At 35.1% G+C, this 18,164-nt stretch overlaps 1 protein-coding gene across 10 annotated transcripts in view; it reads left to right on the forward strand.

Annotated features, from left to right (window-relative positions):
• The window catches only part of FRYL (FRY like transcription coactivator), a 184,268-nt gene that overhangs the window by 125,501 nt on the left and 40,603 nt on the right, over positions 1-18,164 (forward strand). For 7 of the 10 annotated variants that reach the window (XM_068940956.1, XM_068940957.1, XM_009681998.2 and 4 more), the window contains 15 exons: positions 406-560; positions 761-860; positions 1,885-2,053; positions 3,377-3,636; positions 4,512-4,652; positions 6,839-7,007; positions 8,269-8,353; positions 10,064-10,176; positions 11,847-11,997; positions 12,336-12,439; positions 13,208-13,393; positions 15,087-15,291; positions 16,210-16,331; positions 16,797-16,987; positions 17,843-17,937. In XM_068940956.1, the coding sequence (XP_068797057.1) occupies positions 406-560; positions 761-860; positions 1,885-2,053; positions 3,377-3,636; positions 4,512-4,652; positions 6,839-7,007; positions 8,269-8,353; positions 10,064-10,176; positions 11,847-11,997; positions 12,336-12,439; positions 13,208-13,393; positions 15,087-15,291; positions 16,210-16,331; positions 16,797-16,987; positions 17,843-17,937 (2,246 nt within the window). The remainder of the gene's footprint in view (positions 1-405; positions 561-760; positions 861-1,884; positions 2,054-3,376; positions 3,637-4,511; positions 4,653-6,838; positions 7,008-8,268; positions 8,354-10,063; positions 10,177-11,846; positions 11,998-12,335; positions 12,440-13,207; positions 13,394-15,086; positions 15,292-16,209; positions 16,332-16,796; positions 16,988-17,842; positions 17,938-18,164) is intronic. The other 3 variants (XM_068940958.1, XM_009681994.2, XM_068940954.1) reach the window with 1 other exon arrangement.

Consider the following 18,164-nt stretch of genomic DNA (forward strand, 5'->3'; position numbering starts at 1 on the left):
ATGCAATTTTCTCTGTAGGTCTCTCCCTTGTATGCCATTGTAATTCATGTATACATTTAAAGGCTTTTCTGTATCTCGTGGTTTCCGGTCAGGGTTCAGGTTGCAGTAAGACAAGTTAAAATAGTAAATAATAGCAGGGTAGGTTTGGAAATGAGAATAAATTAGTAGTGCTGTGTAGCTATTTGCTTTGATAATCTATGACTGCGTACAACTTGAATATTAAACAATTGAATAGAATTATCTGCTTTTTTTTTTTTTTAACTGTGGTCTCATTATTTTTAGTTAAAACAAATGTTGTATGTTGCCTGTTTTTTTGCTTTAAAATACCAATATTTTCTTTTTTTTAATGTCATTTTTGTAAGTCATCCTTTACTTTTTTTGTATTGTTTCATTTCTGGAATACAGGTTCATCAGTTAGGCTGTGAGGCAGTTATGCTGCTCTTGGAACTGAACCCTGACCAGAGTAACCTCATGTACTGGGCTGTAGACCGGTGTTACACAGGTTCCAAGCGGGTAGCAGCTGGCTGCTTTAAAGCCATAGCCAGCGTGTTTCAAAACAGGTACTGCAGAGTTTTTCAAAACTTTCCTTTTAAGTGTTCGTTTTCAAAGTCAACCCTATTTGTGTATGCGTTACTACAGAAACTTTTCAGAAAATTATGTTATCCCATATCCTATCCCCTCTGAATTAACCTTCACTGAATAGATTCGTATTTTAAGAAGACAAATATACTTTTATTTCACACTTGCAATTTTTCCCTAGGGATTACCAGTGTGATACAGTGACCCTCCTAAATCTGATACTGTTTAAAGCAGCTGATTCTACTAGGGCTATCTATGAAGTTGCTATGCAACTATTACAGGTTCGTAAGCTAACTTTGATTTTTAAAACATTTTATATCTTAAAGAAGAATTTTCCCTGTGCATTTAGGAAAGCTATTTCTTGTATTATTGGGTATCCTTTCAGTAATGGAATGCAATGTATTTTTTTCCTTTATTTTTAATAAACAGGTAGACCAGATCCTTGCCTAGCATAACTTGAATTCAGTGGAAGTATGCCTGTTTTCATGAACTGAGCATTCAAGACTTGTATTTTCAGGGTGTCTGCTTTTTCAGGATGCAATACCGAAATGAAGAGTTTTCTAATTTGGCACTATAACAGAATGCCACGTAGCTCTGTCTTTCCAAGAGCACCTCCGAGAGAAGCATATTGTTTCTGTCCTTTTGTGTTCTCTGCTGGTGTAGCAGATTTTTGCATCATGATGAAACATTTCCCCGTTCACCTATGTGAGAGATGATAGTGAAAATACTGTTAGCCGCTTACTTCTGTGTATTCCTTTCCCAGGTCCTTTGGGGGAAACTGTGCCTTATAGACAGCATTAGTGCTTAAAAACAAACAAACAATCTGCACTGCCCAGGGCTCCGGCCACAAGTGCTTTGAATCGTCCTTTCCCTCCTCCCTGCCCTCCCCCCCCCCCCCCCCCCAAGGTCGTTGTCAGCTAAATTCAAGAGTAAAGTTTCCATTGAAGACGTACCTCTATTGCTATGTCTGCAGTCGCATCACCCTCCATTTCAGTCCCACCTTTCTTCTCAAGTGATGAAAAAGATTTCTGAAAATGTTCACTAGAGGCTTGCTCATCAAATGGATCAGGTCTTAGCTAGGCTTCTGTGGAATTACACGCCATATGTGAATGTGATAGATGTGTGGATATTTATCTAGCTAAGCATTAAATGATAGTAGATGCGTGGATAATGATAGTAGATGCATAATAGTATTTAAAAGACAGTTCTGCATAAAGATTCGATTAAAGCTCTGAGGTAATTTTGTATAAAGATTTCCATTAAAGCTCTGTACTTTATTTCAAATTCTCAACATTATTGTTGTAGATCTTGGAACCAAAGATGTTCCGTTATGCTCACAAACTGGAAGTTCAGAGGACAGATGGGGTTTTGGGTCAGCCTTCTCCTTTACCACATCTGTATTCTGTATCATATTATCAACTATCAGAAGAATTAGCAAGGACTTACCCAGAACTAACTCTTGCTATCTTCTCAGGTATGGTAAAAAAGTTCATCACATCAAATACATTTTAAAAATCTGTAGTTCTTATTTTTCAATAATTTATTTGTATGCAATTCTCTAAAATCAAGACCACAGTAGTACCTCTTCAAAATGAGTGGAGAAAACTGAATTTATTGTGTGACAGTTTTTGTTTGCTCATATTTGAAATATAACATATTCAAGAAGAAACCAAAGTGAATCAAAGTTATTTTTATAAACTTACCAATAGCCATGAAAGATTATGTATTAGAGAAATGATTTACAATTGCTTTTCAAAATTCTTTCTTCCATTGTTATTCCTAGTGTTTTCTTATTTTACTCTAGACTGCTTAGAAAGGGATATTCTGTAGCATTTTAAACAGTCACGGAATAATAGCCTCTCATATCAATTAGAAGAACTACTTGGACTAATGTAAGGAAGAGAATTTTTAAAGTGCTTTTTTCCCCACAGTTTTTGTACCGAAATTGGTGCACACTTACAGATTTAAAGCTCAAACTCTGTTTTCAGTTCGCCTTTAAGTGGTATCTCAAGTAGCGAAAAATTTCGGTCTAGATCTTAAAACTTCCTTTTCACAAAAGCATTTTACAAAGTATTTTCCACATTCGGTGATTTGTGTTAGTTTTCCCTTACTGATTATATAGGACGTTTGCTAGTGAAGGAGCATATAGGCAGTGCTGCAACCATGCTCATCAGCCTGGTTTGCCACGCTAATCACTGCCTGGTTGTAGCACACAGTGCACAATAACTTCCTCATGGTCCCTTTCTTCCACTGAAAGTACTTCTTGCACCTTCTCTCCACACAAATAATACCAGCAAATGTTGCTTGGATTTTATTTTCCATTTTCAATGGAAAGCTCCTAATAGAAGAATACAAGCTTATGTTTTGTAATAATTGTTTAATTGTAACAAATCTGAAATGTAGGGACATTATATCAAGTTTACTTGATCAGAACTTTCAGCAATTCACAGTTAACAGAATAATGAGAATCTTAAGTGTCCACCTTTGTGTGTTTGTGCACGCAGGGCTGTATGTGTTTGTATATATCTGTATTGGTTTATATGTGTGTATGCTGATTTTGTTTCTTCAGTATATTGTTTGTCAGCAAAGAGTCTTCAGTTATCTCTACTGAAAACCACAGACTGTCATTATGAAATGGCACTAGTCAGTCACACAAAAAATTCTGTCAGTAACAGCATTAATGTGTACTAGTATAATATACTGGCTTCATGATTGTTGCTGTCGTTATTATTACTAAAGCAATTCTAATATTTATTGATTTGCATTTGTATGTATGTTCCTAATTTTTGAATGACAGAAGTAAGCCAGAGAATCCAAACAGCTCACCCGGCTGGGAGACAGGTGATGCTGCATTATTTGCTACCATGGATGAACAATATTGAGTTGGTAGACTTGAAACCTTTGCCAACCATTCGTCGGCAAGATGAAGATGAAGAGGATGCCTTGAAAGATAGAGAAATAATGGTGAACAGTAGACGCTGGCTACGAGGGGAAGGCTGGGGATCACCACAAGCTACTGCTATGGTTTTGAACAATCTCATGTATATGACTGCAAAGGTAAAACTAATTGTTTAGTATTCCCTGTTGTTCCAGTAGATTGTTCTGTTTAGGATGGAAGGAAATACTGTTCAGAGATAATTGTGTTACCAAATAGCGAACTTTGAATAGTGATTACTCAATTTTGTTGTCTTGCTTATGTATAGCCAAACCATACCAGATAGTTTTGTGGGTAATATTAAGAGAAATATATAATATGCTATATAAATGTTAACTTGAATAAATCTCATGAAGACTCCAAACTTCTGATTTGTAATATAGATGTGTAGCTGGATAGATAATACCCACTTTCCTTGGTAACTACAATCTCAAAAAGTTAAAGTGGAGTTTTAGAAGAAATCTTATTGCTGGAGGGTGATTGACAATTTGTCCTTTTCATAGCAACTTCCAACAGACAAAAAGTATTGGTCACTTGCAGTGCTCCTGCCTCTTCTTTTTAGCTTTGAATTGCACTGATGAGAGATCACCTTTTAAGCTACAAATTAAAGCCTCTTGGCAGCCTGTGGTCCGTGGAATTTTATTCAAGATTACCAGCAACTGGGAGATACTATCTCTACTAAATTTAGATAGCTGATTATATATTTATATATACACACACACGTACGCGCATGCATAAATATATACGTGTGTATATATATATATGCACTTCCTGATTACAATATGTAATTCTGATAATGATTACTTATTTCCAGAATGTGTTTATGAAAACGATCGTATGTGAAAGCTTCATTCCAGAATGTTAAAAACATAACAGCTTCCTATGGGATTTATGTCTCCTTTTTCTAGACCCTTTTCCACTCAGTCAATACAAACCATTTTCAAATATAGCGTTTTCTATTGGACCTTTCAGGAGAGATATTACTTTTGTTTTCTAGTATGGCGATGAAGTGGCTTGGTCAGAGATAGAAAACGTCTGGACTACTTTGGCAGACAGCTGGCCAAAAAATCTGAAAATAATTTTGCACTTCTTGATCAGTATCTGTGGAGTGAACAGTGAACCCAGTCTTTTGCCTTATGTAAGTATCTGAGATGATTCTTTTCAGTGATATCCATATTTGAAAAATAAGTTGTGTGTCTAGCAGTGAAGATCACTGAATAAAGAAAAAATATCAGATAAGATTTCTGATAGCAGAATCTCCTACAGCATAATAATGTCATCCCATAGTTTTTGATGACTGAATACTATGAACAAATCACATTTTTCCTGTTTGAATTACTTTGGACATTCATGCTCCATATATTAACATGCTTTAAATTTTCTCTTTGTGCTTATGTTTCCTTTATCCCTTAGGAAATTCTCTCTCTAGAAACGTGTGGTGATTTTTAATATGCTACCTTTTTTTCCTTGTCACATCTCATTAGCCTTTTCTCTTCGTGACCAAAATATACCACTACATTAGTGAATCAATCCTAGAAGTAGACTTACACGACTAAATGAATACTAGGTATCTTTGGAAAGAAAATGTTTGCTGTTTCAGTTAAAAGTTCAGCATGCAGGGAATACTTCTCAATATATTAAATACATAGTATTAATTATTGAATGTCAACCTGTAAAACCTGTGAAATTATGGAAACCTTCCATAGATCAGGTGAATGTAAGTAGTATTTGTAAGAACTGAAAGATAACAAAGATTGTGGGGGGAGAGCAACCTCCTGAATGTTCATGGACTTCATGAAGATAGCACCATGAGAAATTGTAGAAGGAGAGAAATTGAGACACCAGTGGCTAACACAGGGCAATTTTTTCATTTGCTTGGGTTTTGTTTGTTTGTTTTTAGACTGTGGAGGGTACCCACATCCATCAATTTGAGTGGAGAGAGGCTAACAATTAGTGAAAGAGTGGTACTTATTTTTCATAGTTATTTTTTATTTCTCATTTTTACACAAGGCGTATTTTAAAGCTTGTTATCTTCTGAGTTTTGGTCCTCTGTTTCATATCCCTTTTACTTGTTCCTTGTTTCTGCTTGACAGTCCTGCATCTTTACTTGGTTGAAGGTTTGCTGTCTTACTGTCCAGAGGGATGCCCAGATTTGATTTACCTGTGGTTATTACTTGAATGAAGTTAGCCTTGAAGTAACAGTATTTGGCTCTGGTCTGTGCAGTAATTTCTTCCTGAATCAAAGCCTCGAGGGGAAAAATGATTTAATTGTTAAGTGCAAAGTTTTGCATACAGAAACGGGATCAGTTTCAGTTAAACACATCATCCATTGAAGGTGCTTGAGAAAGGAAACCAGAGAGGAGATAGTGTTTTAAAGATAGCTGAGCCTTCCTGTACTTAAAACAACTTATTGACTATTCCAATCTACTCAGGGTGGTAAGTCTGAAAGAATCCACTAGCCATCTACCAGTCATGAATTGTCAAAATCCAGAGTATCATAGATGGACCATAGACCTTACTCAGTGAGTAAATCATAAAAAGTGGAAAAGACTCATTAAAATGTCTACAAAGTACATCTGTTTTAGCATTTTTTTTCTTCCTTTGGCAGAAAAATGAAACTTTTAACGTTTCCTGTGTTATAATTTAGGATGGTATGAAAAAATAGACCGATCACAGAGTAAAATAAAGCATGTCATTGCTGTGAGTTAAAGAAAGCCATGTAGGAGATGATGTAATTGAATTTTGTAAATTATCTCATGTGACCAAATATTAAAACAACAACAACAAATTGTTGTTTATTTTATTTAACTTTACAATACAAAACTTTATTTTAAATTGGTTTTATGAGCATGTGACAGCACTGCAAAGTAGCATGAGGGGAAGAAAAAGTGATACCTGCTGGAAACAAAATAAAGTAGTGTGTGTCTGTGAAGTATCAAAGATACATGATATTGCAATACATATACTTTGGCTTTTCTCTCTCTTCCCCCACCCACATTAATCTCAAATGTTGTTAAAAACTTTGTAAGAAAAAACTTATATTTTTTAAATTTCTGCCATCGAAATAAGAAGATTTATTTGCAATGCTCGCTGCTGTTGACAGTTATGAAAGCAATTTTATTTGCTTTTTGTGCCCGAGTAAGTCATGCGTATCATCGCTACCAATCAAGATAGATAGTTGCAGTCTAAAAATCTGTTATTTTCCTTTTCTTATCAAATCACTACAATGAGAATTTATACACACACACACACACACACGTGTCTGTGTGTGTGAGAGTGTGTGTGTGTATGTATATATATATATTTTTTTTTTCTTCATGGCAGGTAAAGAAAGTTATTGTGTACTTGGGTAGAGACAAAACAATGCAACTGCTGGAAGAGCTGGTGAGTGAACTTCAGCTTACTGATCCAGTCAGTTCAGGAGTCACTCATATGGATAATCCACCATATTACCGCATTACATCCAGTTACAAAATCCCTTCTGTCACTTCAGGTGAGAGTTTCATTTTCAATGATAAACATGTTATTATCAATCAAATTACTATTTTGGAATTAAGCTATAAGTAATAAGGAGTGCAGTTAAAAAAATATATGTATACGCATACATATATATGTATGTGTGGTAGAAAGTCTGTTTTACCAGATTTGCAGTTTGTAGTGCACCTAAAGTTCTCATTAATGAGAGTACTTTATAGGCTCACAAAGAACAGGCTTGTATCAATGTATATTTTAGATTTTGTCTGCATTCAGATCTTTCCCTGGTTACCTTCTCCAAATCACTTATATAGCAATTCAGTTAAACAACTGGGACAGTTTATGTCAGTTTAAGTCCATGTAAATTGTTATATTTTAAGTTACGTTACTGACTCAAGCAGCATCCATGGAAATTTATTCAAGAGGATTTAAGTGAAATTGTTTGGGAGAATTTGTTTAGAAATAGCTAGCAATTAACAAGAGATAAATCTTTAAAAAAAAAAATCCCTGAAAATCTAAAAAGTGTGTCCTGCCTCACTCTCCAATCTGAGAACATGCTGCGAAATGTGGGGGAAAGCTGTCTATTTTTGGTGAAACACCTTGCAAACTGAGCCACAGAGAAGTGGATTGGGAGGGTATCAAAGTGAGGACTTACCTTTTGTGCTGCAAAGCTGTCATTGTTATGAGACAGCCTGGACCTGTCATCGAATAATTGTTTGGAGGTGAATCGGCACTTGTTCATGAAAGTGTTTAAACAATATTGAAAAAAAAATCGAGACACTTCTATGCTTAAGGTTATATTAAGAGTAACAAAATCTGTGCAAGGGATGCTAAATTATTTCTCAGTATGATCATCTGTAATGTATGATACTTACAAGTTTCTCTTAAAAAGAAATCTATACAAGCTTCATTGCAGACAAGTATAACATACAGGAAAGAAAGAAGTAACTATCTAACCCTGTTTAAAAACAAGCCTTTCTACTCAATTTATTTTAGAGTCAAACAGGAGATTCCTAGAATTTTTTTTCTTTTTCAGATTTTTTCCAATTAGTGAAATTGCTGTAGCAGCTCAGACTCTTTCAGGCAAAACAATAATTTTTTTTTTCTCCACGTGAAAATGATTATCTAACTCTTAGTTTGTATTTGCGACAGTTGTAACAGTGTATAACCGTTTAGGGTTCTTGATGTGGCAAGTAAATTAAGGTCGTTATACATCACTTAAGATTTCTTTTTTTTTTTTAATTCAGTTAGCAATCTTTTTCTTTGTCTCTTATTCACAGGTACCACTTCTAGTAGCAATACGATGGTAGCTCCCATGGATGGTAATCCTGAAAGTAAACACATAAAAGACAGTATTGAAGAGAAGTAAGTATCTCTTGAAAGAGCAGTGATTAATTAAATTACAAGAATTACTGGTAGCTGCTGTAAGTAGTTCATCATCATGATGGCTCCTGGGATGTCTACACTGCAGGACAAGCAGGGCTGTAAGTTTTATTAACTAGTACAATATAGTTTTAAGCAATAAAAATGGAATGTTTGGGATTAGCAGTAGCAGCCTCAGTCTTAATTTGGACTTCAAAACCTATATAAGCAGCTGAATAAATTAGGGTACCAGTCCAGGTCAGGTTTTGTATTGCTACAGCTATACTCTTATCGATAGCTAAATCGGCTACTGTTACACTAGATTGTATGTGTTTACTTAAGAGAGATGATGCTGCAGATGGATACGTTGAGGGCAAAAGCTGTCAGTTAAGTAGTGTAGCCAATCTACAGATCCCTTTCCTACTTCACTAGAAATCAGCGCTACCCGTGTCTTGATAGCTAATTTATGCTCCTGGTTAGGGTATTTGGATGCCTCCTATGCGTGGCAAGGAGCTATAAAACAGATGCCTGCCTCCCTCCCTAGTTGTTGAGGTTCTTCAAGGGCATCCCTTTTTTGAGAAGTTTACCAGCTAGTAGTACTGGTGTGAGGTGGGGGAGCAAACAGTTGACATGGAGGTAGGGTGTGAACTCAGAGCACAGCAACAACTCAGCAGTAGCTGACTGTGTGCATGCTCTCATTTTGTGTTAGATATGAGATAGCTAACCCTTCACTGAAAGGAGGAGTAAGTACTCTATAAATAGCATGGGAAAATGTGCACACAACACAAAGGTTCATGCAGGCCGTTACTGTAAGATAGCTGATATGCAGTAATTTCACAAATAATTTACTTTATGATGATTTATTTGTGAGCCTTAATAATTATATTTCTATAGGAAGTACGAAAGTAATTATACTTCTGTAATTATACCAATATAATTTCCTATTTAGACATTTTTTTCTTCCCCAGGATAATCATGTCAGTATAATTAGGTTAGTAAATATATCAATACAGACATGCCCAATATTTCAGTTAAAATAAATTACTTTCTGGTGAAAATAAACCTGCGGTATCATTCAGAATTCAGCCTAGCAAGGTGCAGGCAATAAAGTGTTTGGTTACTTTGGGGGCTGGAGCTGAAGAGGCTCGTAGAGTCTGGGTAAGCTTTGGCATCTGCTGCAGCGTTGTTTGAAGCCTCCCTAGGGTACATGGATTTTGATAGAATATAGCCTGTGTATCTTGGGCTTGCAAGAAGCAGGTATTTTATAAATCATCCAGAAACAATCTGGAAATTGTGCATGTAGCGCTAATTTCTCCAACTTCTTTCTGGTTTGTCAGGTTAGTGAGAGTAGGAGGATCTTGGACAGTGCCACGTCAATTTTAGGCTATATTATTTTGCTGAAGTGTGAGGAAAAACTTGTGTACAACAGTAACAAATGTTTTAATGTACTTAAGGGTTAATGAAAATGTTCTAATTGAAATACAATTTGTAGTGGATTACTTCCTTGAATCCACATATGTACCGTTACTATAGGAGGTGTGCCTTACAGAGCTGAGATGCTTAGGCATTATATTATGTAATTGTCCTTGTAAGCTAAAATATTCTTGCAAAATACATGGCTCTGTTGATGTACAGTTTTACTGAGAGAGACTGATTGACTGGTTCTGTTACAGAACGTATCAGTTATTAGCACTGCTCTATTTGTTTCTGCAGTTATGTACACCTAGACATTTACAGTGGGTTGAACAGTAATTTGAACCGCCAGCACCACAGACTAGAATCTCGCTACAGCAGCAGCTCTGGAGGATCATATGAAGAGGAAAAAAGTAATGTTTTTGTTTAAAAGTATTTCTACGGGTAGAAAGTAACATTTTGCAATAAATGCTTATTGGTATGAGGAAACAGACGTTATCAGTGACAAATGAGGCTTTTTCATGCATCTAATTTAAAAAAACCTTTTTTTTTTTTTTAAACTTTCCTAAAGATTAATACTGCTTCTGAAACCTAGCAGATGTTTGATTACAATAGAATGTGCAAGGAAGATAATATGCTGTCTTTCCTACACTTATTTTCTAGAATGAGTTGTGAACGCCTTCCCAAGTGAAGCAATTTCATTCCGTTTTTTGTGTTTGCCACTTCCAACGACAAAGAAAGATAGGTTAGTCTGAAGAAACAGAAGAGGGAGTACCATGAGGAAAATGAAATGGATGAGGAAAAAGATGATGAAAAGAGGTTTTTTAAAAAAAGATACAGAAAATATTTGCAGTTATAAATCATTACTCTTTTAAAAGGTAGCGATTCTTGGTCTGTTGAAAAAACAAGATACAGAACCTGGAGAAGCCTCAGCAAAGGAAAATATAGCAGGGGAAAAAGGCTTTGTATTGTATCTCTAATTAATTTTCAGGCTGTTTTTAAATAATTTTCATAGATCTGTGGTAGTTTGGCTTTTCTGAGGTGCAGGGGGAAGGAAAGTGGTACGCTACTTTTAGTAGCTTTCAATTAACAGGGATTCACAAACTATGTCCAATTTTTTTATCAGAAGAATCAATGGCCATTATCTGAAAGTGTATAAGGCATGAAATGATTGTGACAACATTACAGAAAAGCTAAAGAGGTCAAGTAACCAGGCAAAAATTGAACAGTAATCACGTAGTAAATTGCACATTGCGTTAGTGGGTTCTATATATACTATTTCAGAGTGCTCGTTTGACTGGGACTCATTTGACTGGGACTTTTAGTTAACAAACTGTTAGCAACGAAAATACTTTCTAGTATCAGCCTACCTAGGATTGTCATAATCTCTTCCAGATCATTATAGTGACCCTTGAAGACTATTTTCTTAGGTTTCACTCAATTCTTTAAACTGACAGTTGATCTTGCTATCAGAAAAGCTGTTTGAGTGTGGTATGGTGCTGTTTTTCCTTTACCTTTCTGTCTTGTGCTGTTGCAACAGAATATAAATTTCTATTCTTTGAGTTGTGTGTGTCATTGTGGAACCCAGTGTGTCCTGTGTATATTGAGCCTTTGGAGCAGCAGGGTCTATTAGGTCTACATGTGCATCCTTTAATGATTGCTTCTGTGCAAGACCATAAAGGGTAGAGTGAATTTGGTCAGTCTTTATTGCCTTTTTTCAGAGAAATGTTACATGATATCCTCAACAGAGCTTGTTGTAGAGGCTGGACATGGTGATTCAGATCTGCTAAAATTTTTATGGCTCTTTGCCACTCTTGGGTCAGTAACAGGTTAGGTTACAGAATCTGACTCTGCATATGCAAGTTACATTATGGCTTCTGTAAAATCATTCTTATACTAAAATAAGTAACTACTTTTTTTTTTTTTTTTTAACCTACATCCCCCTCTCTCCCCTCCCCCCCCCAAGCATCAGCTCTTCAAGAATTTAAAAATATTTATTTGGAATAAATAGTAGAAAATTTTATTTTATATTTTTAGAGTATGTTTATTTTTATTTTCCTGGTTTAATTATCTACTGTGTTAGGTGATTCCATGCCTCTGTATTCAAACTGGCGATTGAAAGTAATGGAGCACAATCAAGGAGAGCCTTTACCTTTCCCACCTACTGGAGGTTGCTGGTCACCGCTGGTGGATTATTTGCCTGAAACTTCTTCTCCAGGCATGTCGCTTCACAGGTAATTTTTTAACAATGCTGATGGTAGTTCATTTCATCTTAGTTTGTGCTGCACAATTATAGTAATGTAAAGATAGCAGAACTTATGTGCATTTATTTTATTTTATGCAGTTTTACTCACAGGTGTAGCATTTGAGATTTCTGAACCCTCTCATTTGGAGGACTAAAGTTTTTGTATTTTATTGTGAGCATACATATTTTTCCTTAATACAGCTTTGTGGTTATTTATGGACTTAGGAAAAATACTAGTTAGTAGCCTGTTAAGCTCTTTGTAGCTCTTCATAAAGTTTAGTTGTGTTGTGTTCTTCTAACAAACTGTTTTTTTTTTTTTACTTTTAGATGCAACATAGCAGTGATCCTTTTAACTGACTTGATAGTTGACCACAGTGTAAAGGTGGAATGGGGAGGATACTTGCATCTTTTGCTTCATGCAATTTTTATAGGTGAATAAATACTTACAGAAATATTTATAGTAACTTAAGAACTGTGACTATGTACACAGCTATTCTTCTCCACGTTTACGTTAGTGCTTGCCATTGGATTTTAGTCTTGTTTAGTCTGTATTCAGAAATAAAACTTTGGAACGAAGCGTAGAAAGGACCATCGTTTTATTAAATATGTACTACAGATATGTGTACAGCTTTGATAACCTGAATATTTGGAAGCACACTTTCAGAAGACAAAAATGGCATTCTTCCTTGATTTGGACAAAACTTCAGCTAAATCTTTCAGCTTGATTTATACAAATGCAATTAAGAGGTTTTTGGAGTCCTTTGAATGCTCTGTCTGTCGGAGCCACTTTTTCCTCTTTTTGCTTGTACAAGACACAGCGAAAATGAAGTATACGGTGCCCTTGGTGCTACCTTTGCTGATGCTGTTTTTTTCCTTTCTGTTTCTCTGTGTAGTGATTTTCATACAGAGGACAGATTAATTACGTACGTCTGTGTAAGCAACAAGAGGCTGTATTCATATCTGTTAAACTATACGTTTCTGTTTTTCATATTTAATCATGCAAAAAAGCAGTCTAAGTGAGGTAGAAGAAATATCTTGTGTAGCCTGCGGGAATCCAATATGTGGTTATTGTGTGAATTATGTATCTGTTACTTGGTAAAGTATAGCATAGACCAGTGTGCATACTGCTAGTTTTTAATAATTGAATTGTATATGAACTTTGAATTTAATAAAACTTTCACATTTTCCTTTTGTGTTAGGTTTTGACCACTGTCATCCTGAAGTCTATGAGCATTGTAAACGGCTACTTTTGCATCTGCTGATAGTGATGGGCTCCAGCAGTAATGTCCAGTCTGTTGCTTCTGTCCTGCTCAGGAACAGAGAGTTCAATGAGTCCAGGGTGCTTACTGTCAAGCAAACTACCCATTTGGATTATACTTTCACAGGTATCCTTAGATTTATTAAGTGCTGCTCGTTAAAATCAGATGGAAAGTTATATATATTCTTCTAGGTATTAGTAAAATTTCTGTTATTTTTAATATTCTCCTGAGCCCTCGGAAATAAAATACCTTTTACTTCAGCTCTGTCCGGTTAAAATGTATTTCTTCAGATTTTAATTAATTCAAAATGAGTACAGTTCACATTAGCACTTTGTGCCAGTCAGTGAAGTTGAGTTGAATGATTAAATACTAGTGGAAAACATAGAGGAAACTCTTAAGTTTTGGATGTATAATACAGCAGTTTGAGAGCCTTGGGAGTAGGAAGGAACATCTCTTCTGCCTTTAGAGTAAACTTACATTTCTGACCTAGCCAGTTGTCATTGTATTGTTCAATAGGATGTCAGAAGGCCCTTTAGAGATCTTACCTTTTAATATTTGCCTTAATATAACAATGTTGTAATTATATGGGAAATCTATATGTTTTATATGTTACTCTTTATGAAAGTAACCTTTTCGTGGTTTAAGCCTATGGTTTCTAAAGAAATGTGGAAAAAATTCATTTTATTGAAACCTAGTATTTCATGTTGTTTCAGTAGGTGGCAGCATATTGCTACAAATTCTGTTCATTCCATTTTGTTCACCTCAGAAGTGGCTTTGTCGCTAACCAAAAATATTTTGTCGATTTGATGTTGATACGGCAAAGAGCGGTTATCACTAGGAAGTGGGCAGAGTGGAGGAATTCTTTTGTGTAAACCTGTTTGTGGAACTTTACTGGTGCACCTATATGGCGACCTATACAACCATTCTGTTCCTAATCTTTGCAGTTTTGTTTAAAATTGGTAAAATCTGACACAATATTTTGCTATTATTGAAAGGAGAATGTCTGCTAGAAACTAGAATGAGATCAGCATCAAACATCTCCAGCTTTGGCTGTACTGAGGATTAAGATAAAGCGATTACAAGTGTGCAGTATGCTTAGTACAAGGTCAGGCAAGCTGATGTAAAACGTTCTTTGAACCAGCTAGTGTCCCAGTCCGTATCTTGCGGCTCTGTAGACAAAAATTTATGGCAAATGCCAGTGAGTCTGAGGTTTGTTTATAATTGCTACAAAGATTTCATGACTCTGACTCTTTTCTATGCTAGTTTACTTTCTCCAGCAACTCGTTGGTATAGGCGTAATGTGAGCAGTTGTATTTTATTGCTACGTGGTTGTTTATATGGACAGAAAAACTTTCAGGAGCTAGATTAAGCTGACTTCAGAGAAGTTCTATGTAGCCAGACGGACCCTACATAGAAATAATTAGAACTGATTCACTAGTTAATACTTAGTCTTCACTGATATAAATTGCTGTCAGTTAAAGTGAGCTGAGTTTTAACAACACAAAAATTGTATTGTTAAGATGAGATGCCTCAGAGACTGAGAAGTTGCCGTTTCACCATATTACTGATACAAAATCAAGCAAAATACAGTGACTGTAAGGATGGACCTGGCTGTTCCTTGTTAAGGGTCCAGTCATGCAAAGATTTTGCACACATGGGACTTGCCGTTGATTTCATTGTAATTATTGCATGAAATTATTGCGTGAAATTATTGCATGTGCTAAATTATTAATTGTTAAAGGCATAATTGCTCTTTTTATATATTTAATATGAAGCTATCAATTTTTAAGGGCTTATAATAATCTTGTTTTTATTTCAGCAGGCGTTAATGATTTTATACCTGATTATCAGCCCTCCCCAATGACAGACTCAGGGCTTAGTTCAAGTTCTACCTCTTCTAGCATCAGTTTAGGAAATACAAGCGCTGCCATTTCTCATCTGCATACCACCATCCTCAATGAGGTTGACATTTCAGTAGAGCAAGATGAAAAAGTGAAAACTCTCATAGAATTTATTACCTCAAGGTAAGATTTAATTTTGATTATTGTCAAGACCTATATTTCCTAGAAACATGGCAATATTCTTATTATTTAGCATGATGTTGTCTAACTTTCCTCTTTGCTTTATTCCCAGTGAGGGACTGAGTCTAGTCCTGAAGTGTCTTTATAGGATGCAGCCTTCAGACAACCCTAACACTCTTCTCTTGAGAGTTTAAAAATCTAATAGCATATTCTGCACAGATCTGTTATTTTTGCTTGCCATGCACTCTATAGAATTCTTTTTCCATCCTGGCAGAAAAATACTGAAGAATTAGGAATCTAATACATCATGGTGGTTAGGGAGCTGCAAGATGTGTGTGGAGTTTACAGATTAGTAATAGCAGAGAGCTGCCTATTTGAAAAATAGGAATTAGTGGTGAAGAACAACTGTAAAACAAACAACACTTATGCAATTCTTATGATAGTTTATATAAAGCTTTCGAGGTCATGTAAATCTGAAATACCAATTAGTCAAAAACTTTTTAAGAAACATGGTAACAAAAAAGGGACTTTTTAATGTGCCCTAAAATTGAAATGTGATGTGTTGATGGGAAGAGAGAATGTTGTTTTAAAAAGTGTAAATATAATGAGTCAGTTATAACGGATTGTCTGTTAGAATAACTAAATATTTACCTTTCCTAAATTTTTGCTGCTATTTCAGTTGGATTTAATCTATTGCTTTTCACCTTGTCTTAACTTCTTCTGTATTGTCATGTAGTATGAGCAGTTGTCACGTTTCTTCCCAGTTTGTGTCTGCAGTTTTAAATAGTTTTGTTTGTGGTAGGTAGTAGATTCTTCTGCAGTTACCGAAGGTGAAAATAACATTTAAATAATATTAATCATAGAAGTTTTATTTTACAGTTTTGTGCTCTGTCATATTTGTTTCTGTTTTTATATTTCTAGGAAAAGAGGGCCACTTTGGAATCATGAAGATGTTTCGGCTAAGAACCCTAATATAAAGAGTGCTGAACAGTTAACTGTGTTTTTAAAGCATGTGGTGTCTATATTTAAACAGACAAACTCAGGTATGTTAGAAAACAGTCAATACATCATAGAATATAAGTCTGCACTAAATGAATTTTTTCAAACGTGTGCAAGTTTATAGTTGACCTGTAAATCCGCTCTTGGTAATACCTTCCTGCTTCTGGTAATGAGGGTTTCTTGTGTGTATTACACAGTTCACTTCATGTTTCTTTTGACATCTGATTCAAATGCAGTGTTTTAGGGATTAGATTAAAGATCTTATTAATTTATTGTGGGCATTGACTATTCAAAGCTTAAGTGTTTTATTCTCTCCAAGTCTCTGGACTACAAGTTCATAGGGCTGGAAAGATCTTTGAGAGGAATACTGCTAGAGAAAAAAGGAGAAAGTAGTAGATGAGGATATTTTAAAATTGGGAATGACTTTGACCATTTTACCGTTTATAAAATCCAAGTTTTTTGTTTGTTATAAGGCACTGTGTTACTCGAATATTTATTTGCTCTTGTAGGAGGGTTTCAGTTGGAGCACCGTCTTAGTGAAGTTGCTTTGCAAACTGCACTTTCTTGCTCCTCTCGACATTATGCTGGGAGGTCCTTTCAGATTTTTAGGGCTCTGAAGCAGCCTCTTACTGCATCCACCCTTTCTGATGTTCTCTCCAGATTAGTAGAAACTGTTGGAGATGCAGGAGAAGAAGCTCAGGTATTTGAATTTTTTTTCCCCCGTTTTATTAGCAAGTTAAGTAAGTTTAAATGATGTACTAATTTTATTATTTTAATGATAGTAAAATTCCAAAGCATTTTTGATTCGAAAAGCATTTTGATTTGGAACATGTTTGATTTCTTTCTACTTTTAAATAAAGACACCCTGAATATTGAAACAGTTTTAATAATGACATTTTCTGAATTGTCACCTATTAAAACTAGAAAGAATGTTGATTTAGCTATGCTCATTATCTTCTGCAGCAACAGGAATTTTGAAAGGATTTGATGCAACTGTTTCCTGAAAACACTATGTCCTTCATAGTTTGAGAGACCTAAGATCAGCCACATAAAAAAAATAAAATAGATGTTCTTTTTAAAAAACTTACCTTGATAAAATGTTACAGCCATCCAAATTACTTGGTGTTATTGTATGTCTAAAGAATTGGATCTGGACTTCTAAAACTGCAAGATGAGAGTCTGAATCCCCAGATACATGCATCCCTAAAAAAAAAAAAAAAAATGCAAATCTTAATGATTTTTGTGAGTATTTAGAAATAAATTAAACATTTTGTCATTTTGCTTTTTTCCCCCCGTCTTGAAGAGATACTGCTAGTTTGAGCTGTCTCGTCAAGGTTGTGCTCTAACTGAATCATGAAAATAATAATTTAATTACTAATGCCACGTTTTATATTTTTATATCACTACTTAATAATTTTCTGTGATCTTTAGTTGTATATGTGAATAATTTAAATATAAATATGTATGCTATATAGAATAAACATGTTATAATTATTTATGGGAAATTAATATCTAAATTATTGTACAATTAATAACGAACTGTGGCTTTCTCCAGGGTTTTGTCATAGAACTGCTTCTGACTCTAGAGTCTGCTATTGATACGTTGGCTGAAACCATGAAGCATTATGATCTGCTTACTGCCCTTTCTCAGTAAGTTCTTGTATCAGTAAAGCTATATGGAACATTTGAATTGTTAAAAGGTCTGATTTACCTGAAATAATCGAGTCATCTTTGCAGAACGGTTATATGCTAATACCAAAATTGCGTGCTCTTTTGTGATCTTCTTCAGCAGCCTTATTCTTTTCCCATATGTATAATGAAGGTAATGGCACCAGTTTTTAAAAGATAATTTAAGTTTGGCAGACGAAATCTTCTGT

Source organism: Struthio camelus, chromosome 4, assembly GCF_040807025.1.
Source record: "Struthio camelus isolate bStrCam1 chromosome 4, bStrCam1.hap1, whole genome shotgun sequence".
Classification (NCBI taxonomy): Eukaryota; Metazoa; Chordata; class Aves; order Struthioniformes; family Struthionidae; genus Struthio; species Struthio camelus.